This window comes from Manis javanica, chromosome 7 (genome assembly GCF_040802235.1).
Source record: "Manis javanica isolate MJ-LG chromosome 7, MJ_LKY, whole genome shotgun sequence".
In the NCBI taxonomy this organism is placed as follows: Eukaryota; Metazoa; Chordata; class Mammalia; order Pholidota; family Manidae; genus Manis; species Manis javanica.
The window spans coordinates 14,107,943-14,131,485 of record NC_133162.1 but is presented as its reverse complement, the minus strand read 5'-3'; the positions used below and the strand labels follow the sequence as shown (position 1 = coordinate 14,131,485).

The 23,543-nt window shown below is 38.1% G+C and overlaps 1 protein-coding gene across 5 annotated transcripts in view; it reads left to right on the top strand.

Annotated features, from left to right (window-relative positions):
* Positions 1-23,543, top strand: part of ATRNL1 (attractin like 1) — a 718,480-nt gene that overhangs the window by 606,018 nt on the left and 88,919 nt on the right. For 3 of the 5 annotated variants that reach the window (XM_073240356.1, XM_073240353.1, XM_073240352.1), the window contains one exon: positions 14,926-15,040. The exons of 1 other annotated variant lie outside the window; for it this stretch is intronic. In XM_073240356.1, the coding sequence (XP_073096457.1) occupies positions 14,926-15,040 (115 nt within the window). Of the gene's footprint in view, positions 1-14,925; positions 15,041-17,704; positions 19,689-23,543 lie in introns of those variants that run through there. One more of the 5 variants, XM_073240351.1, reaches the window with a different exon arrangement.

The window sequence follows — 23,543 nt, the reverse complement described above, 5'->3', positions numbered from 1 at the left end:
ATTTTATTGTTGTTAACAACCATTTGATCAATAAATATGAGAGATGCCCTCTCAAAAAAAAAAAGTGTCAGATGAATGAATTCATTTTGTCCAGTATCATAAATTCTAAAAGAATATCTACTTTTTATTGCTTTAGCCTAAAAAAATGACACTGTCAACTAGTTGTTTGGCAATATGGCAGATGAGATCGCCAGCAGACATGGACCTAGTATTAGGTTTGGCATCTGTATTAGTAAAGCATCACCCTTGTTTCTTCTCTAATTGGATGTCTATATTCTAGCACTACAGTTTTGTTGTCTTATACCTCACCCCTCTATCAGGTATCCATCTTCAAAGTATGGATTCTACTCTGGTATATGTCTTCTTGCCTTATGTGAGAGGAGGCAATCTTTGTCTTAAAGGAATTAACAGAAATGTCCCCCACAAAGGATCTGGTTTGTTTGTAGTTTTCACAATAAGACTTAATGTCTGGATTGAAAAAATCTCATAATGTTGCTAATTCTCAGAGCATATTTTAGCATTTGGCACAGTGTCCATGTCCAGTAACTGCTTTTTAGTTCAGCTACTCCCGCTGCCCAACACAGTGCTCAGTAAATAATAAGTGTTTAATGAGTAATAGTAACCATTATTATTACTAGAGAAAAACCACACAAATTTTAAATATACAAAATGAGAATATGTATTAGGCAAACAGAAGAAATTGGTCTTCTATGCCATCCCTTTTGATACTTTATAAAAATTCAGTGATATTAATTAGTGTCTTATTTTCCACAGTGCCTGTATGCAAAATAAGGGTGACCTCTTTCTCTGAAAGCTTCACGACTTAACAAAAAATAAGGTGCATTGAGTCTTCTGAAAAATAAATGCGATGGGTAAGCAATGCTTACTCAGTTCTTTAGACTATTGACCGAACCCATGGCGTTAGCACTGAGATCATAATTTTTGCTCTTTTTTGAAGAGAAAAACAGCCATTAGAGTTGCTAGCCAAGGAAAGAAAATTAAAGAGGAAAGTCACGGTCCTGAAGAGCAAGTACTCTGATGGTAAGATTAGTGATGGCATTACTATAGCAACTTCACAAACCTGGGAAAAACTCAAGTGTGCATGTCCAATAACCTCATCTATACTGTAACATGTTGCATTTGGGCCTGGCCAAAGTCACTTTCTAGCTAACAAGGACATTTTTATTAGAACTACAAATACTGTGGAGGGGCTGGGAAATGCCAGATCCCCCTTCAGGACTGAGCCTCTTATTTTCACAGCTCGCAGCTGAGTCCCTCTCCAGGAATGGCCCTCCACTGAGAGAAGCTGCCTCTCTGGCAGCTGGGCCGCCTCCCTGAGGACGGCTACATCCACCTAGTGGTTGGGAGGCTTGGCCTCTCGCCGTGATGGGCTGTAACTCTGCAGGACCACTGCACTCAGGCAGAAGCCTCTGCCTCACAGATTAAGTTCTCCCTCTTGCCGTCTCTGCTTCCATCGCCCCACAGAGACGTTGTTCCTGAGGGTACTTCCCAGTAAACCACAGAAATCTTGGAGTCGCAGAATCTGTTTCCTAGGAAACTTGACATACAACATATACCATGGCTACATTCTAAGGAGAAGTTATTGAGTATTTCTAATTTTGTGAATATCATCACTTTTATGATGATCACAAAACTCCCATAAACTAAGTGAATTCTCCCGTTGACATTAGCCATGCTATGTGATAAGTGGTTTATTTCTCAGCAGCTTGAATGACCCCAAAAGAGGGGAAATGCCCTGAGGGATTGGTAGTAGTCACAATTTCAGGGTTATACTTCGTGATCATTTCCAGAACAACAGAAAAAGATGACAACCAATGGGTGCTCTCCAGCCTTTTTGTGGGAGGTCCCGTGTGACTAGAGAGAGTCTATTCCTCTCCTACTGCTGCCAAATCAAATTGTCACAAACTCGGTGGCTTTAAACAACAGAAATATATCCCATCACAGTCCTGGAGGCCAGAAGTCTGCGATAAAGGTTCGGCAGGGCTGGGTCCTGTGGGAGGCCCTGAGGGACTCTGTCCAGGCCTTTTCCCCAGCTTCTGGTGATTGCCAACGAGCCTTGGCATTTCTTGGCCCGTAGCTGTATCGCTGCGATCTCTGCCTCTGTCATACATGGCGTTTTCTTCTGAGTGTCAGCTCTGTACGGCCCTTCCTCTATTTGTAGGGACGCCAGGCTCCCTAATCCAGTATGACCTCATCTTTGCTAATTACAGGGACAAAGGCCCAGTTTTCAAACACAGTCACATTCTGAAGTTCTGGGTTGGGCACGAACTTCAGGAGGATTCTATTCAACCTGCTACAGAAATGAAGTGAGGAAATAAACAAGATTTGCTTCCTCGATAGTGTCTTCATTTGTGCTATGAATCTTGTCCGTTTTCAAGAGAACACAGGCAGCCAGATGTGTGCAGTGGGCCACACCCAGTGACAGAAGGCTCTGCAAAGCTTAATCAAGCAGATAATTAGTGAGACCAAGAGGGAGTTGGTAAAGCAGCATGAGTAAAACCAGAGGAAGGATCATTACAGTCTCTGACCATTAATTTTTAGTCATACTGAAAAAGGAACTTTGGGGAAAAAAAAGCATATTTGGAGAGATGTTTTATTCACTTTTACATACTTAATTTTCTAAAGTAAGCTCTGATGAGGTAGTTGAGTTCACACAATCAAATCATTTTCAGGAAAGGCTAAAAGGAATTTATAAGAATTTATTTAGTTTGGCCACACATCTCAGGTCTCAGGGCAGCAGGCCTGCCCTGTGGGCTCCAGAGAGCCTGGGAGTGATCAGGATGAGAATTCCATGGTTTTGCTAAAAGCATCCTCTGCCTACTATTCACTTTCCTCTCTTGTTCTTCTCTCTTAGCCATCTTAATTATAAAACTAAGGAAATTTTAATCTAGCAAAAAATGGTGAGAGAGACAGTGGACAAAGAGCATTTCCTGACCACACAGAGACACATAAAAGCACACTTAGGAACCTTCTATGCATGTCCATCCATAAAATAGTTTTCTTTTTGCTGTATAAGCAGAAAGGTTTCAGTGAAATATTAATTTTTTAAGTGGCTTTTGCCCCCTGAACTTTCTACCAATTGCACTGATCAATTATCATCTTCTTACAAAGTTGGAGCTTGGCTCTAACTTTAATGCACAGGGACTGCGTGATATTGGTCCTGTCTTTGGAACCACGTCTGAGAGAATGAAAGTGCTCAGGATGGAAAGATAAGATGTGGCCATGATAATCTCCCTTACTACTCTGCCATGGGTCACCAAAACAGAGTAGAAGAGAGCTAGGCAGCTGGAGGCACATCAAATGGCTGATGGTCAATTTGTTTTGACTAACAAAAATTGCGCTTAGAAATTTGACCTAATATAGAAATTCAAACATCTATTTTTCTTACCAGATAGTATGCTAAATGCCTTATTCGTATATTATCCTTTATAATCCTTAGAGTAACCCTGCAAGATTGGTGTTACAAACTCTTATTTTCCAAATGAAGAAACTAAGGTGTAGAGAAGTTAAATAATTTTCCCAAGATCCCAGAAGATTTGAACCGGACTCTGTTTCAAGTGCAGCCAAGTCATCTTGGCCCAATAAAAATATTTCTAGACTTTATAGTAAGATTATTCCCAAATGCTACTATCAAAATTCTTGACATTAGAAAGGCTGCTATGCCCATGAACTTCAAGGGATGTAGGAGGATTGTTACAAACTGTCAAGATGTCTGTGGTGCATGGGGTTGGTGATGTCGAGATCAGTCAGTGCTTGAAATGATACTGACAGGTCACAGCCCACTAATAGCAACAGGAAAAAAGATATTGGGAAGGATGAGAAAACCCCTTAAGAAGAAGGTCAGGTCTATCTTTGCATCCCTGATGGGCTTAACAGAAAAGTGGCCATAACCTATGGGCAGCTGCTCAGTCTTTAGGTTCTCATTATATAAATAGATAAATAAGCAAAAACAAGCTGGTAGTGGTAGTTTCTTAGAAAAAAAGAAAGAAAAGAAAGGCTTAGGGGTATAGCTATAATGTACATATTCATACATGCCTTTGCAACTCCATGTTACCGTCAGCATATTGTGAAAACTGATATTCATAATGGTGATAGTAGGACATCAAGACAGTGTTAAATTATGTTTAGTATATTATAGTTGGGTTGAGAAGCAGAGATGTAGATGTTTATTTTAAGAAATTTCATTCTTATCTTTAAAAATACCCTAAAATAGCCAAGTCTTAGTCCTTATAGGGTTAAGGCTTTCTGGGAAAATTCTAAATCCAGGAAGGTTTTCCTGTATTGTAATTATGTACATGTTTTTGTAACAAGTCAAAGAAGCTCTTTCATTCAGAGTTTTGTCCAGGCTTCTGTTACTTATAATAAGCTGTGATTGGTATAGTAACTGTAGTGGAAAGACATTTATTATGCTGGATCTATTAACATTTGATTCCTCATTAAGAATATTGCCATATCTGCACTTTTATTCTTTCTGCTGACAGTTTTCACAGTGCCTCTTGATTTAGTTTTATGATTGAAGTTTTAGAAATAAATGTTTTAATTTAATGTTCATTCAGTATAACAGGTCTGACCACTAGTTTAATGAAAGATCACTGTGAGTTCCTGAAAGGGAAATGCAGGCTGCTGTTCACTTGGGGTGACTTACACCATGTCTCGGTGAAGGTGGCACAGAAGCTCATCATGCACTGCACCTGTTGGGTTTCGTCTGAGCATCTGGGCATCTGGGCATGGCTTTCTGAGCAGGTGGTAGCAACCCCAGTCATGGCCAAGAGGAGGGCAGAGAGGTTGGTGAGGGACCTGTCTCATGGAGGCCCCAGTGTTCCTCTCATCCCTGTTACTGAACACTTCCCTGGCTTGATCCACAATGAATTTCTCGCCATTTTCTAAGCAAGCTATGTGCCTTTGCACCTTTGCATTCATGCTTTGCTGTCGCGACCCTTCAGGGACCGAAGCAACATGCCCAAGGTCTTGATTCTTCTCTAGGCTTTATTGTCTAATCTCTCGCGGCAGTTACAGCAGTTGTCGGGAAGCTCCTCTCCCTCCCGGCGGGCTCCCTTATATTCAGTCACCCAACCAATCCGGGACAGTATCATGCGTGACCTTTAAGCGGATAGGTGTCACATGCCACTCTAAGGGGCAGCACGAGCTGTGCACGGGTACGGAAGTCTGCTGGGCCAATCCCCAACAGGGAAGAGGGGAAAGGGTGGTGAGCAGGAAGCAGGCGCCATCGTTGTCCAGCTAGAGTGGGGCTCAGCCTCGGCAGCAGGAAGCAGGTGCCATCTTTAGGGCGTTGTCCAGCTAGAGTGGGGCTCAGCCTCGGCCGTAGGCCGGGCCCCCACACTTTGCCTTCTGCCAGAAATCTCCATCCTTCTTTATTCTCCTAGTGAACTCCTACTCATCCTCTGCAATGTGAAATCCTGCCCCAAGGGAGCTGCTGGTACCCCCTACCCTCCCTTCACTGCCACCCTCAAGGCTCTGTGAGCGCATCTAACTCTAACTGCCTCAGAGTTGTGTCAGCTTGATGGAGCAGAAGGCCTCCTGCAAGGGCAGGCACTGCACTCATGGGGCACACTACCAAAAGTTGCCAGCAGGGGGCCTAGCACGTTTACCTTTTCAATTCAATTGCTCTTTCAGCTGCATGGCTAAGGTCACCTTTTGTACTAATGACATAATGTGTTTTAAAATAGACCAGCCTGGGGCTGGAGGAGTAATACCAAGGTCTTGATTTTCTAACTTTTGTGCTGGTTTATATCTATCTGCTATAAACTGAACTTCTGATTATAACTTTGTGTCACACAGTTTAGAAATTTACCTTGTATACCACGTGGGAAAGAAAAAAAAACTATACATGAAATATTTATTAAACACCACAGTCTTAGTAGCCAGGGAAAGTCTACTCTATATAGTACAAGATGCTCATGGTCAGATCAGATTCCTTGAAAAAAGCAGGAGACAAAAATGGGAAAGATTGGGAGATATTCAGTGGCTGTGCTGATGTGACATGTATGGGAAGTTAGACAGTAAGATCAGATTCTCCCCACCCTAAAAGCCACAATAAAATTCCCTCCTGGAGACTTACTTTCTTAATTAATTTCAAACCGTTAACAGAGATTTTGAAAATATGGTCCCTGCCCTAAAAGAGCTTACTTTTGAGTTGAGCATATTCTCCAGATGGAACAGAAAACAATTCTAAAGCCATGTAGGAACTGGTCAGAATAGCATAATAATAATAGCTCACTTTTACCGCAGATCTTGTTTAATGCTCATTACAACACTATGAGGAAGGTATTGTTAGCTCCATTTTACAGATGAGAAACTTGAGGCACAGAGATGTTAAGTGATTTGACCAAGTTCTCATTTAGATGGATGAGGAAAAGGGCCTTGAACACAGGCCGTGGTTGTTAAAAGTGTGTTTTCCTAAGCACTACATAACACTTCCTTTCAATGGTTACAATAGGAAAAATTATTTACTCCTAATTGTTGAGATAAAGTAGATTGAGTAGTTTCTGGAATGGCCTAGGGTGACCTGGAATTGCTTCTTCCTGACAGAGAAATTTTGAGCCAGATCTTGCAGAAATGGTAGATGTTGACAAGTAGTCTAGGTGGATGGAATGGTCTGAATACAAGCATAGGGCTGGGATTAAGCAAGATGGAAAGCTAACTGATTTGTCAGGCACATTTGTCTCTCACACTTAGAACTTTTCAAGGTCAGAAAGGATAGTCCCAATTTTGAAATTAATATATGTAGTATTTAGTTGCTTTTTGCACTGGAGAAAAGTACCGGTTGTTAAAATCTAATTATGACAGTTTTTTAATAGATAATGTATTTCAAATTTTAAAAAAATACTATCAGTAATCAACTTTTAAATATAATCTGTTCAAAGTCACCTCCTATTAGTATTCATATTTATTGACAAACTCAGGGAAAAACACAATTATATAGTATCTCGAAAAGAAATAATATCCTCATTTTCTGGGGCCTAAATAGCTGTGAAAAATACCTGTGAAAAAAGTAGATAGTAAGAAGATATCCTCTAGATCCTTTCATATTGTTGCAAATGGCAAAATTCCTTTTTCATGGCTGAATAATATTCCATCACATGTATGTATTACCTATACATTCATCTATTGATGGGCATATATCTTGGTTATTATAAATGCTGCAGTAAACATAGGGGTACATATGTCTTTTCAAATTAATTATTTTGTTTTCTTTAGGTAAAATCCCCAAAGTATAATTGCTAGGTCATATGGTTTTTCTATTTTTAATTTTTTGAGGAACCTCTGTATTATTTTTCAGTGACTTCACCAGTTTACATTCCCACCAATGGTGTATGAGGGTTCCCTTTCCTTCACATCCTTGACAATACTTGCATAAGTCAGTCAGAGAAAGAGGAATGCCATATGGTTTTCATTTATATGCAGACTGTGAAAAAAGAAAACAAGAAAATAGAAATAGACTCATAAACACAGAGAATATATGGTTGGTTACCATGGGGGAGAAGAGGTGAGGAGGATAAAGAGGTACAAACTCCAAATTATAAACTAATTTGGTCATAGGGATGGAAAGATAGCATAGGGAATATAGCTCCTAATATTGTAACAACTTTGTATGATAACAGTAACTACTCTTATCATAGTGAGCAGTTAATAATGTAAATAATTGATGAAACCTAAGTAATTCACCTGAAACCAATATGATATTGTATATAAGCTATATTTCAATAAAAATGATAAAAAATACATAGTAAAATTACTGCTAATCCAATCCATCCTTTTCACTCCCCAAGTCAGAGCGACACAATTAAAATAACAGCAAAACTCAGTTAAACCAGATATTATACCATAGATCTATACCTTAGATATGTGTTTATATGAGTGTGCATGTGTAGTGAGAGATTGTGAACAGGGATTGAACATGGAGGCATTTCAACAAGGAAAACAATATTTGCTATGTTATGAAAATGAAGTTTACAATCGGAATACCTTTAGAAGCTCAGGAGCAGCGTACTGACTCTGTGAATATTATATTTCATTCCTTTACCTATTCCCACATGTAATGCTTTATTCTCTTTGAATTTGCTTCTAATGCAATTTAACCCTGATTTTGAGAGTGTCCATCAACTTGATTTCTTTTACTGATATGAACTCTTCTCCCAGCCAGTAAAGCTAGCTAATACGTTTTTTTACCTTTATCATTTCATGGAAAGCAAATAGTAAATAAGGAAAGAATACCATTTTCACTCTTTTTTTCCCCTGGTCTAAACAACAAAATCAGAGAATCTGTTTTTGAGATCTGTAATCTTGGTATTTGTTCATTGTCCTTGTGTCCATAGGACACAAGAGTGTCCTATGGAATGAACACGCTTGATGAGCTGTGAGCCAAGCCATCAGGCTGACTTAATTCAATGCTCAGTAAATTAATTCTATTTTACTAATGTGACTAAAAACTAAATTTCATATCAATATAAACATTCATTAAACTGCAAATACCAAGTTGTGCAAGCTGTTGAAAAAGACTAATTTTTATTTATAGACGAATTCTGAAAAGAATAGCATTAGAAGTGTTTTAGTAGGGAAATGTTAGCAGTTGATTAATGTGCAGTTGTTTGCATTTTTAATATTTCACTCATATATCAGATTAGTATTTGTGCATACTGTCAGACTTTATTCTGTCCTTGTCAAAACACTTATTACTGCTGACAGGTAGAACATATCCACATTAATCCTTAATTCCTTGATTCAATTTTCTAATTGCTTTTTTGGCATGAGATGGTGGCCATTTAGTCTTACGTGATGTATTCATCATATGGTATAATAACGTGCTTTAAAAATTAGATGTGTCACTTAAAGTACCTGAACAGGAAAAAAAATTACTAAGGGTTGGAAATTTCAAATTTCAATGTACTTAAACAAAGTATTAGATATTGGTATGTCACATATTCTGGAGGTTGTACATAAATCATAGTCACAGAATGTTAAAGGGTCCTTAAAACTGATACAACCTACTTATTCATTTTCTAGCTAGGGAAACTTAGTAACATGCCCCAGCTTCACACAGCTGGATAGTAGCAGAACTGGTCCAAGAATTCAAGTGTTCTGAACCCTAGTCAGAAATGGGGCAAGTATGCCTATAATTTTTATAACTGATATCTTAAGTTTGTTCCTACTATTAACAGCCAAGCTGAGAGAATGAGAGACCCTTTGGCTTCTTACACTATATATATTTTTGCAGTACCATATAATGGTTAAGAACCAAGATACTAGAATCAAACAGATCTGAGTTCTAATCCTAGATCTGTCCCTTTCTAGCTGTGTTACCCTGAGAATATTATCTGACCTCTCTGAATTTCAATTTCTTCATCTGTATAAAATAGAAAATAACACAATAATGTGTGTTAAATGCTTAGCACAGTATCTGGTACCTAGTAAGTACTCAACAGGTGTTAGCAAAATATTATTTTTCGGTGTGTTATCACCTCTTTAATATCCATAATTTGGATGGAAACTGAGTCATGCCTACCATTTATCTCACCATGTGACAATTTCATTTATTCTTTCATATACTTACTCACCATGTGAAGAATGAGCTATAGCAGATGCTATAGACAAGGCAAAGAGAATCCAGCATGATCCCTGCAGGGACTCATGCAGGAGCAGGAATCTGTCAGAGACATACAATATACACGTCAATACCTATAGTAAAAGATCAGGGGACATAAGTCCCCCAAAGGTGGTACAGTCTGTGCTTAGCATATCGAAGAGAGGAAGTGAGTACAGGGACCATAGATGTGAATAAGAAACCAAGGGACCTACTCTTGAAGACTTTGTTCTAGCGAAAATAGACATTTACTCAAGGGGCATTCAAGGTAGAAAATGAAGAGGGCCATAAAAGGTACAATTAAAAAACTAAAGGAGAAACTAAATGCCTCAGACCAGGGAGGTCTTCATGGATGAGTTGATTTTGAGGGCTGTATGGTTTTAGGAAAATTAAAGACCTACCAAAAGGCCTAAACAGTAGGAATATTATGAATGAAAAAGGCACAGATTCTGGAGACTCTGGGCAAAGTTGAAGGATAGTGAACACTTACGAGTTTGACAGAAACATGGAACTTGTGCAGAATAAAAGATGAGGTTTGACAAGCAGACCCTAGAGGCTGGCAACCCTGAAATGTCATCTTGGAGCCCTCAGACCATTGGGCCCAGAGATATTCTTTTGGCATCAAAAATTTGGGGATTTAATGCCTTTCAGTAAATCTTGCACATTTCAGTTCACTGTAGGACTCAGCACTTCTTATGTCTTATTCTAGAAGTTAAGATGCCTTCTTACCCAATATAGACCATATGCATAGTGATTGGGCATATATAACTCTGGGGGGAAAATCCTGGGGCAAAATACCTTTGAAACCAAAATCAGTCAAAGGGAGAAATAAAGTGGGAGAAAACCGTTTATTTCTTACAAGCAGTCCACTTCTGTTCCCCTGTGTTTCTCTCGACCAGGCTACAGAAGAACAGACCCCCAGCCAACCTCTCCGGTCCAAATAAGCCATCACTTGCCATTGTAATTAATCTATTGATATGGAGATGGACTACTTCTCTCCCCCCCCTTGGAAACACCTAATTGTATAGAGATGCACTAAAGCCAGGCGAGAGGTTCTGGAAATATCGCAGTTTTATCCACAACGTACAAGCTCAGAAGGTGGACTACTTTGTTCCAAATCCTGTTTTTGTCACCCTCAGGTCTGCAACCTTAGTTACGTGACTTAAACTCTTTGAACTTGAGTTTCATCATTTGTAACTGGGAATAGTCCCTACCTCATGGGGTAGGATTACACCAGATAAACATGTAGCATAGCACAGGCATATTGTAAGCACTTAATAAATGCTAGTGCTTATTAAATTACCACCCTGAACCTTGAAGGAACTTGAGTTTGAAGGTCCTACTTTGGAACCACAAAAGTCACTTTCAGAACATGTCATAATGAATTGTAACAACTGTAATCTTGAAAACCTTATGATTCCAGAAAGTTTTCTGGTAACTTGCTTGTCTTTAATAGTTGAAAAATGGAAAGAGTTTAACATAGAATTGTTGCCTCCAAAGACAACTTGCAAACATGAGTACACTAGTTTCAAAAACACTCGAGTGAACAAAATAGTCTTTCGTGAAAGCGCCGTGTGCTTAATAAACAAGGGCCGCTAATTACGTAACTGTCAGTGATGTTTTCTGGCACAGCCATGCGGTACAACAAATATGAAAATGCCAAAAGTAAATCATAGTGGCTGAGTGCTGTGGGCAAACAAACCTGTGCCTTATCTCTTTCAAAGGCGGCCCTGGAAAATGCATAATAAATTATACAGTTCAGTGAACATATTATGTGATTGTGAAATGATTTTGATTCATGGTTATGTATTTATTGGTAAACAACTGGCAAACCTCAAGGTATCACAGATATTTGTGGAGCTTTGCTATCTTCTGTTGCAAAATTCAAGTGCTTTCAAGTATCTCTTTTATTTAAAATTCCTTGTGGAAAGTGATATTTGCCGCAGATTCTGTGGAAATAATTTTTTAAATTATGTGAGTTCCTGCCAGAAATATCAAAGAGCTGTGCTAGTCACTAATAGTTTAAACATAATGAATAATTCATGTTTTTGCTAATATCCTTTTATGAATATTGTATAGCTAAAAATAGACAAAGTTGTAAGCCAATTTGACTTCAAAATAGAATTATAATCTCCTTTCATAGAATTTATTGATATAATGAAATTTCTGAATATTTCCTGTACATTAGCAGTAGAAAAGAGAGAATTATTTTAAGGAAGATTTTACAAAAGTAGCTTAAATACAAGAATAATTCCTTTTCCACAGTTAAGATATTTTACTATACTGTCTTTATCTGTTGCTGAGTCTCTGAAGTTTAAAGTATTAAATAATTAAGCCATTTTCCACCTGAAATTTACAGTTATATTTTAGCATTTTTTCCTCTCAGTTGGTGCTCTTGGCATCAGCATTTTGATGTTCAAAATCTTTTCTTCTAGTGTTAAAAACAGCAGAAAGGTGGCCTGACAACACAATCAACTGATAGACTCTCAAATTGTTTCTTGTTTTTCCAAATCTCTTCAACCAAGAAGCCGTTTCTTAAACTGGTTGTTTTTTGTTTTAGTTTGTTTTGTTGTAATCATCAACTTCTTCTAATTTTTGTGATCAAGTATTTTAATGTGACTTTGGATATTTCAAAAAGTGCAAGTTATTGCATCGAGAGCTTAAACCAAACAACAAAGAAACCTCACCTCATGGTAGAAATGATAAATTATCTCTTAGACATATTAAAAAAGATTTTGGTATTTCTAATGTACTGCCATCATTTAAATGGAATGTATTTGATTTTCTCTTCATATATTGTAACCAATTGACCTTTACATATACTTTGCATTTACTAAATTAGACTAAATTTAAGAAGCCTAGAAATATGATTCAAAGCATTCATCGTATTTTTCCTTTTGCCTTGGAATGAGACAAGCCTATTCTTTAAATATTTACATCATTGGAGAGTATCTATGTACTTATGCTGATTTGGACTTAACATTTTCAAAAATAAGTCTGTTAAATTAAATGTAAGCTTTAAAGCCTAAAACCATAGATCATGTAACTTGATACAAGTATTGCAACATGGCTTACAGCATTTTCATAGAACATTTTTATGCCCTTATTTCTACCACCATGGCCACTTTCACCTTTATATTGAAAACTTCCAAAATGTAACTGTATGAGGATAATTTTAAAACATGAGATTTATGTTGCTATAAAGGAGAAATCCTTTATAACCACATAAAACCGTTGTCACCAGAAATTTCAGTCTAAGTTTTACATGAAAGGGGGCATATTTTATCTTTAATGCCTCATTAAACTTTCTGGAAATGGGAGTATTCTAAAATATCCTAGGTGAATGACCACATACGTCTGTTTCTTCTGAAAAGTTCAAATATCAGCAGAGAAAAACTAAACAAATACTTTGTTCTAATAATTAAAGCAATGCTATTTTTCCTTCTATTTAATTTTGCCCTGATGCATACATGTTGCTTTGATATGTCAACCATGTCTAACCTGCAGTTTTTTGAGTGAAATAGATGAAACCTCCATTCTTAGGCTTCAGTATCCTTATTGTTGTAAAGGTGACATAGCATTTGAATGCAAATTCCTTGTGTGTGTTAGTGCATACCGGTATGTACGTGGAGTGTGTGTCCACATGTGTATGCTTGCATGTGTGTTTATATGTGAATGTGTGTGAGTACCTGTGTGCTTGTCCTTGCATGAATATGATAAACTGCTTAGTGTGGTTAAGAACATGAACTCAGGAGACAGCCTGTCCCCGAGCATAAATCCCAGCCCTGCTACTTCCTAGTTTTCTAAATTTGAGCAAGATTTTAACATCTTGCTTCAGTATTCTCATCTTCACCGGTGGTTGTAAGACTTAAATAAGTTAATATCTGAGAAGCATCTTGAACACTTAATCCATAGTAAGTACTTAATAAAATACCAACTATTACTGTTATGATCATTATATATTCATTTATTCTATTTTATTCCAAAAGTCATGTTATTTATACAAGTGCATTGGTGAGTGATTATTACATATTAATTTCACTGAAGTGATATTAAAGATATGCCAACAGAATATTTTGGATTGTGAGAATTTAAGTAGATAAACTGTGTTTTGTAGTTCATCATTAGTGAGAGGAAATCATTGTGGAAAAACAACAGAAGTTATATAACTTGGTGGCTTACAGACTGTACATCAAATATGGTGAAATACATTCATTTATTCAAATTAGGGCTATTATGCATTTGCACTATGCCCGGATTTAGAGTTAAGATGACACATAGTACTGTACAATCCAGCAGTCATACTCCTTGATATTTACTCAGAGGAGGTGAGAACTTATACCGACACAAAAATTTGCACCTGGATGTTTATAGCAGCTTTATTCATAACTCCAAAATTTGGCAGCAACCAAGATGTGCTATAGTAGATGAATGGATAAATAAAACATGGTACATCCAGATAATGGAATAATATTCAGTACTAAAAAGAAGTGAGCTAGCAAGAAATGACAAGCCATGGGGAAACCTTAAATGTATATTTTTAAGTGAAAGAAGTAAATCTGAAAAAGCCAAGTACTGTGTAATTCCAACTACTTGACACTCTAGAAAAGGCAAAACTATGGAAAGAGTGAAAAGATCACTGGTTTCCAGCGACTAGGGGGAGGGATGGATGACCAGGCAGAGCAAGGATATTTTAGGACAGTGAAACTGCCACTGTAGGGTACTCCACTGGTGCATGCACATCATTAAATGTTTGCCCAAACCTATAGAATGTACAGGATCAAGAGTGAATATGCTAATGTGAACATTGGGCTCTGGGTGATAGTGATGTGTCATTATGGGTTCACAAGTGTAATAAATGTATCACTTTTTGTAATAAATGTAATAAATGAGGGACATTGATAATGGAGGAGGCAATGCATGTGTGGGGGTGGAGGGTGTGTGGAAATCACCGTAGCCTCCTCTCAATTTTACTGTGAACCTAAACCCCCCCCTAAAAACTAAAGTCTATTAAAAAACAAGCAGAAAAAAGAACAGAGCAGAATGCTTTTCAAAAATTGTAAAAAAAATACGTACCAACACATATAATTCCTCAAGAAAAATGTTTCCTAAATGTTAATGACCACCATTACAAAAAACTACATATTACTACAATAACATATTCAATCAAACTATTTAAAGTAATGAAACATGGTACGTCCCCAACCACAAGGGATGTACGGTTTAGCTGACTGATACAGATAGGAGAAAAGTAAAATTGTAGTGTCATGTTACATATATTTAAAATGGGTTTTCTTTCTCAGGGGGCGCCCAAACCGATAGCCGTTGAACCATGTGCTGGGAACAGAGCTGCTGTTCTGACTGTGTTTCTTTGTCTGCCACGAGGATCATTAGGTGCCCCTCCCCCTGGGCAGTCAGGTAAGACGAATGAGGAGCCATCAGCAGTTAAGCAAAGCGGGTAGACTGCATAGAAGGCATAAACAGTATTGCCAAATAGTATGGTAAAGATATTTACATGGTTCTAAGTTAAAGCATGGTAAAATTTTGTTAGAATACATACTGTTATTTAAATAGCTAGAAGTCTGCATTGCTATATACTTAGATTTGACAGTATTTCTCTTAAAAATACATGTTGAATATCTGTATGTGTGTGACTTTGTGTATAGTATACACATGTATGTATGTTTACACAGACACCCCGATTTTTTGTTATGACTACAGTGAGAAATCTATCAGGGCCAACAAAATCTTAGCCCTTTGGGCAGCTGCTTTTCTCACAGTATGTGTGTCATATAGGATGCCAAGTTGTTAGAAGTTGTTTCATAAATATGGAACCAAATTAGGGGATTCACTTGCATGTTTAGAATGTTTAGCAGCATAGAGCTTGGCAGCTTGATGCAATGCTCTAAGTATGTTTAAGGTATGTTCTTGCTGTCAGCACCACACTGGGGGTTTCATAGACCAGGGAACGCTCTCCTTTAGATGGGCATAGCCAATCTTTGCCTCTTATTCTCTTTTTCCTACATGAAGAGTGTATTTTGCAGTTTGGGACAACTATATGTGTCTTCTCAGAGATCTTCGCATTGCTGTGATGTTGTCCACATTGTAAACATGCTCAGCGTTGAGTATAACATAATTAAAGCATAAACCATGCTTATTTCTCTCTTTTTTACATAGCCTATTCCATCTGCTTACAATTTCGAATTTTCCCATCTCCTGATTGTTTTCTTTATACAACTCTTAATGAAACATGTGCTTTTTTGAGGGTCAGGGTGATTTCAAATTTATCTTTCGCTTCACTTCTGCTTAAGCATAAAATAAAGTGCCAGAGATCTGGAAGGTTCTCAATAACAATAATTGATGATGAACTTGCCTCCCTGCTTATTTTATCTTTTCTTGATTCCCTAGTTAGCTTTGACCTTGCTCCCCACTTTCTTGATTTGTGTCCAACCAGACACAAAAATGGAAGCTACACTACTTTATACCTTGTAAAATTAAGATATTCGTGCAACAGAATTTTCCCTTTGGGACCAGCAGGTTCCCATCACCTTTAGACTTGTCATTTGTGGCAGCTGATGATATCTTATTGCAGGAATTTCTACCCAAAGTACATTTGTAGTTGTTTATTCAAAGAAATAAACATTTTATATATCTTCTCATACACGAGCGAGTGCTTTGCTCTTCTCTTTCCAGAACCACCAAGGTAAATGGGATGCAGCAAGTAGGATGGTTTGGCATTGGTCAGAGAAGATGGATAATTATGGGTACTGTGCTCAGCTAATGGAAGTACTGTTTTAAGGCTGGGATGATTTCCAAAACAAACACTTCACTAATGAAAACAAGTCTCTGTGACATACACCAAGGTTCTTCTAGATCCTTGACAAGATGACGTACTGATGGGCAGAGTGAAGGCAACTGCCAATTCTCTGTCCCTTTAACCTTTGGAATTTTCCTGACCGATCTGCAAGAGCCAAGAAACAGAGCGGACCGTTACCTCAGCTGTGCTGTATTGCAGATGTCTTAGGATTACTAACGATAATGCTAGCTTAGATATGCATCATGCTTTAGTCTTTACAAAGTTTTCCTGTTTTTCACATTTGATCCTCATGACAAACCTGGATGACAGGTATTAAGAAAAGTCACTTTGTGAATGAGGGAATTGAGACATAGAAATCTCTTTATTTCTACACTCAAGGAATAATTAGGAAGCTACTCGAGTAGAAAGCAAAAGAACAAAAAATACTTATTGCTAACATTCCAGGTAATTTTTCCTGCTGATCTATAGCAGAGAGCTTATTTATAACGTACAGCCCAGTCTTCATAAAGCCAGACATCTGGAGGATTACTGAAAATGTCTATAGGGTTGATACAGGTAGATAAAACCTTGAGTTAACTTAGCATACTTTTTACAGAGCCCATAGGATGAATTGTTGAAATCTGTGTGCATAATTCAGGATGAGTTTGTTCTTCATTTTTGAAAAAAAGCAATAAAATCTTTCTAGCTTTCCTTATAGGAGTAGGAAGACAGATTCTTTTCCTTCAAAATACAGCATTATCTGCTGGCTGCTGCCTCTTTGAAATGCATTAAAACATATGATACTGATGGATAGATAGTAGGATGAGTAGATGGAAAGATTCATGAGAAAGCAAGTAAAGTAAATGTTCATGGTAGAATCCAGGTGATAGGAATGCTCATGTCCATTATAAAATTCCTTATACTTTTCTATAGGTCTGAAATTTTTTTATGGTGAGATGTTTGGAAGCAATAAAATATAAACAACTCTTGACTTCACTGCCATAAAAAATGGTGTACCTGTAGAGAGAAGTTTTCTAATGTTCGCATCTAGGTTTTCCCTGAACAAGTCAAATGCTAACACAATGTACAAACTAAAGGATTTATATTTTCCACTCTTCATCAAGATATTTAATGTATACACAGACAATGAAAACAACCTGGCATCATCCAAATTTGAGAGGAAATACATTCCAGTGATTATTTGGGAACCATACTGACTCTTGGGAAGGAAATATTAACATTGGTTATCCCAATGCTAGAGTTTGACTCGTCGACTATCTTTACAGGAAGTCCGTCTGTGTGCCTGTGTATCATCGTGTCGTCCAAGCAGAAAGCAGTCCACAGATGCTTTCAGTGATGATGATAGGAGACCTGGGAAACATGACCTTAAGCAACTACTTCCATCTACAAACCTCAGTGAGATACAATAAAATGAGTGATTAGATAGAATCCATTCATTGTCTCCCACATTGCTCTCCTAGGACCCCTGTGTTCTGAAGTGCCTCCTCCAGTGCTGGTGCAGGGTTAGAGGTTTAGGGAGTTGAGAAGGAGGTACAGGAGGAGCTTCACTGGCAGACTCCTGACCTCATCTCCACTGTGTGAAGGACAGGGTACCAGGACTCCTCTCTTTGCTGTTGGGCTATTTATGTCTCCAAATGTTAGCATATGTAGTCAATGATTAATCTGCATTAATTATTAGATTAAAAGTTCTGTTGTAGCCCTTCGCAGTCTCAACATTTTTTTATCAGGCCATTTTTTGAAATGTAGCTCCCTAAATGTCGAGTGATGCTTTTCATAATGCATTCTTTATTACCATGAATAAGAAGACAAGGATGAATTTGGTGTTAAGGAGAAGGTAGAATGTGCTTGGTGGTTTTCTCTCAGAAACTGAATTTCTGCACTAAAAAATGAATAATTCAGAGACATACAGGTTCTAGATTTGGCCATCTCTTTTCAGTAGCCACTAGTGATTCTTTAAAACTTTAAATATGACATTGTCTTTGGACGTTGCTCACTATCTCTCAGCAAGTAATAATTAAATACAGCCCTTTTAGTGTCTGTCTGTCTAAAATGTGTGAAGTGTTTTCCATGACCACCATAGTAACAGAGGTTGAAAGAACAACTGCAGACTCATCCTTTGGAGCAGCCCATGCACTAATCTTTGTGTGGTTTTTTTTGCTCTTTAATGTAATGAATTTAAGTGTCTGTGAGCAATTCTCCCTCTAGGTGGCCTAGAAGAGTAAAAGCAAAAGATATTAAATAGGCTTTTTGGCATTCCTGGCACTGGATTAATTAGGTTCCCTGCTCCCCTGCCCCGAAAACCTGCTCCTTCATTCCTGCATTTTCTGTGAGCAACCACTGCTAACCATACCAGCCTCTCTTGGGTTAATGTGGGATTTCTGTTGTTGACATATGTACACCATGCAGCCATCTTTCTTCTGACCTCAAAGTTGTTGAAAGACTGACATCCCCATGAAAACAGGGCCCACCAGGTAACTCGGCTGCATGGCACTCAACAGCTCCAGTCACCTTGGATAGCAAGGTCCCCAAGCATTTCAGAGTCACGTTAAGATGAAATGTGGACAAAGTAAATAGAGCTCTTCAAAAACATAAATTGAAAAAGATAATGATTGTTGCCATGTTGTGATGGAAGATTATGGATTTCGTAGCTTACAGATTCTTACTAATAAACAGATTAACTTTTTTCACTGAATTAAAGACCCCAGTGGCCCAAACGTCCAATGCCAAAAAGGAGCTATGTGCTTCACCTGAAAGTTGAATTTTGCCCTGATATGGCCTCGTCTTTGATTGACTCTAACACTACCAGGAAGAATATTGCTGGGAAGTCTGAGGTTTTGATTTTTTTTTTCTTTAGACTTAGAAGTTTTGGCAGGATGAACAGATTATTTTGAAAAATCTAGGAATATTGTATAATGTTTGAGATGATAGTTTCCCTACAGTGTCCTGGGTAATGATGACCAAAAAAGACCTTGGTTTAATTAAATGAAAAGAAGTAGGAGAAGGACAGTTAGTAATTCTGAGTATTGTATTGGGTTCTTTATATACAATCATGGTTTAACACTCCTAATGACTGAAAAATAGCTATTTTTTCCCCAGTTTTACAAATAAAAAAAAGTCTAAAACTCAAGAGAGACTAAATGACATGTCCAAGGCCAATCCTGCTAGTGAGTGAGTGAACCACAATTCAGAGCCAAGGCCACCCTCTCATGATTCTCCCTCATCACAGTGTTTCTCTGAAGAAAGGTGCAGGGTATTGCAGATAGCCCTTAGCTTTATATCCAAAGTCAAAGAGGAAGGACCTGGAGGCTTCTGCTTAGCATTGTAAGAATGATAGATTTATCTTTCCTAGTTTTTAACTCCATAAATTTGGTAAAATGCAAATATGTGCATGCCATAACCCATCTGTTAATGAAACTATGATTCAATGTGTATAATACCAATGAGGGGCATGCAATTGTAGGAAAAGAACTTAACACTGGTATGTGTGAGCTATGGGCTTGGAGTCACAAGTCCTGAGGTGTAGATCCAGCTCTGACACCAACTAGCTATGTGGCCATGGCAAGTCTTGAATCTATGGGTCCTAGGTTTGCATGTTTAAAATAAAGGGATTGGGTTAGATTCTTAGACTGCATTTTACTCCAACCCCATTATATACAATTCAACTACCAATTATCCTAACTCACCCCAGTTTGAGATAGGAAGGTTGTTTCTAAGTGGTATCCCAACTTATCTTTTCAGCTGCACAGGAACAGTTAAGAAACTATATTCTTATGTATTTCTTGTTCATTAGGACTAAAAATAATTAGCACCACTCCTTAAATTCAAATAAATTCCCTAATAAGTCTATTAGTAAAGGCTGGTTACTATCTTCTCAGCATGTTTGAAGGATATAGATGGTACATATTGCCCCATTTTACAGGGGATGAAAAGGGGCTCTCAGAGCCCCAGTGAGAGGTAGAAGCCCCCCCCCACAACCTCTGAGATGGGTTGAGGACAGATTCCAGGTCTGCTGGCTCTCAGTGCAGTGCTATTTCCTCTGCAGTTGGTTTTTTAAGCTAATTTACGTTTTTCAGAAGCCCCTGGAGTTTTCTGTCCCTCATGACTTTCTGTTTTCCATCCATAACTCTGCCACTGTATCTTCACACTTACAGAAACACACTTGCTGATCTAATCTTAACATTTTCTTTGTTTAAGGTGACTGGAATAAGAAATAAAACTACTGAATTGTATCAGAACTTCTTCATTATAAAAATCTGGCATGTCAGTTACCTTTTAACTTCAAATCCAAATATTGTTTACATCCAGCACATGTGTCTTGGCAAAGAAGAAAGAAAAAGTGGCCACTTCATGGCAAATAAACTACAAAATGAGGCAGATAGTCTAGGAAACAACAGAGATACGAACAAAAGTCTGATTGTTATAAATATGACTGTGTCAAAAAATTCTTGCTGTTAAAAAATCCTAAAATCCACAGTAGGAAGTAATTTTATCTTCTTTCCAAAATAAAGTTATTGTGAATCTTCATTTGCTATCTTTATTCATTTAAGAAATATTTTTAAATGTCTGCTCCATGCCAGGCACTGCATATATGCTGGTGAAGATAACAGATTTCTTGTTCCCGTAGAAGTTACAGTCTATGTGGAGATGAACATGATACAAATTCTCATGCAAATAAACCCCTGATTACAAATTATGTTAAGCACTATGAAAAAAGATTAGGCAGTGCTATGAGACGGAGGTGAAATAAAACAGATGTACAATTGCTAAGCTTAATATCTTCCTAGAGTAGTAACAGAGTGAGAGCATAGTCCTTCGAACACCTTTTCCCCAGTTTCACTTGCCATCACGTCTCTGTGGTGTTTGACTGTTGAATATTCTCCACCTTACCTCTTCAACTTCTGGAAACTTCCCCTTCCTCTGGTGTTCTGTGCCTTGATCTGTCTTAGGTACCTACTTAGTTTCTACTTAGAGATAATGGATGTAGAACACCTCCCCTCTGTTTATTATCTACTTCATCTGCCTCCAAATACAGGCAGCCATCTGCCAAGGTTTGATCCTTAGCCAGCTTCTCATTCTTCTCCACTCTTCCTGTTTAGGATCGTGTCCCCTCCACTTCCCAGCACCTAACTTCCAACTCTGTGGGTCTCCAGCCAGCACATCTCACCTGTTGAACAGTAGCATCTCAACCTGGATTTGCTACTGTTTAGGTGTAAGGTCACTTTCCTTCCCTGTCTCGCCCGTCACCACTCCCTACTCTCTAGACCAGCTCTTGTCTCCTGATTTCCTGTTTTGGAGTCATTTCAGAGTGGCTCAAGTTTGAAATCTGGGAGTCAGCTTTCCTTCTTCTCTTTTTCTCCCCTTTTACATCCAAATAATCACACATTCTTTAGATTTTCCTCCTGAGGCAGATAGAGCAGAGATCTTTTTGTCATCTTTATTCCCTCCAATTTTTATACAGGCACTGATTGCCTCTCACCTGGATTGTACCCAAAGAAAGCACAATGTCATCATGCCACACCATTCCTCATAAACCTTTGCTGACTTTTTATTTCCTGTTCAGTAAGTCCAGATATTTACTCTGGGGTGTAAGGTCTTCCTTGTTTTGTGGCATCTTTCACTAATATTCTGACCTCTCTTTATCTTCTTTTAGGCTTAATACCCACAGAGTCCTGGTCAATGCCACAGCACTCCTAGCTAGCGGGGGGGGCCTCAGGCAGTTATTTTAACCTCTGGGTTGCTTCAGTTTCCTCATCTGTAAAATAAGGAAGATGACTAAATAGGATGTTGTCATGATTGCTGCTCAGCCTGTCATTCCTCACGTATGTTTCCACCTGTGATTCATCAGTGTGCCTGTGCCGTCTGTCCTACTCACCTGTGTTCCTTATACCTGGAATGCCCTTTCCCCTCTTAGCTGCCTGTCCTCAAAGCCCAGTTCAAATGACACTTTCTCTTCCATGAGGCCTGCTCCATTTCCTCCATACGAATGGGACCTCTCTCTCTGAAACCCCACGGGATTTGCTGGTTCACTCCTGTACTGCCTTCTAATCTATATCAACTCACTGGGTACTTTTCTTAACTTTCCTCTCAGGCGGAAGACTCTCCGAGGGCTGCGGCTGTGTCTTATTTTGTCCTTGAATCCCCAGTGCTAACAAGTTCTTGGTACTTAGTAGTTGCTTGATAAATATTTGAGGAATAAAATGAATTAATCCTTAAAGGATCGAACTTCTTCATGAAAATGTATATAGATATATACTACACAAATGTAAACTTTACTACATAAAATTTCAATTCAGTTCAGGCACCTAATCCTTCATAGATTGGATTTTATGTTTCTGTGTTTCACATAGGATTTAAGCTACATATCTTAGAGACTAAAATCAAGCCCAACACTACTTTTAATGAAAAATAGTAAAACTTAGTTGCTCAGATGAAAGGTTCAAGGAAAATCAGAATATTAGTGAAAGATTACACAAAACAATAAAGGAATTGATATTTCCAATGTACCATGTACTAAACTTTTCATAAAATTATTCCTTCTTTATGATTAGAATTTTAGCTTCTTTCATTGATAGCAATTTTTACAAAACAGTTTTATTAAAGTTTGAAAGAGCATCGCTTGGTTCCACCATTTATGACCACAAATATAACTGAATCTTATAGAATAAATGTCGACATTTTAGTTTGACTAGAACCAAGGTATCTGAACCTCTCATGTGGGGAGAGACTTTCCTAGCCACCTCCACCCCATGTTTATTATGCCATGTTGCAAAACCTAACCAGAAAAAAAAAAACAGTTCGCTTCTTCCCAGAAGGCAATACTGTGCACCTTCTGTCACCAGGTCCCAGAAGTGGCAGACAGAAAGGAACTCCCTAAATCTAAACAGAAAAAGTAAATGGCTTAAAATATGTCTCCTTACTAGCAAAGATAAAATGCTGAGAAAATGTGAGTCAAGGGCCTTGGGAATTCCTTCTTCTCATGTAAAAATGTTTCTGGTGACCACTTCAAAGGGCCAATGGTCCCTTAGGAAACCCAGTGGGAGGGAGTACATTCAAGTTTCAATGAAAATTCTGTGTTATACTGATAGCTGGTTTAATCCCAGGTCC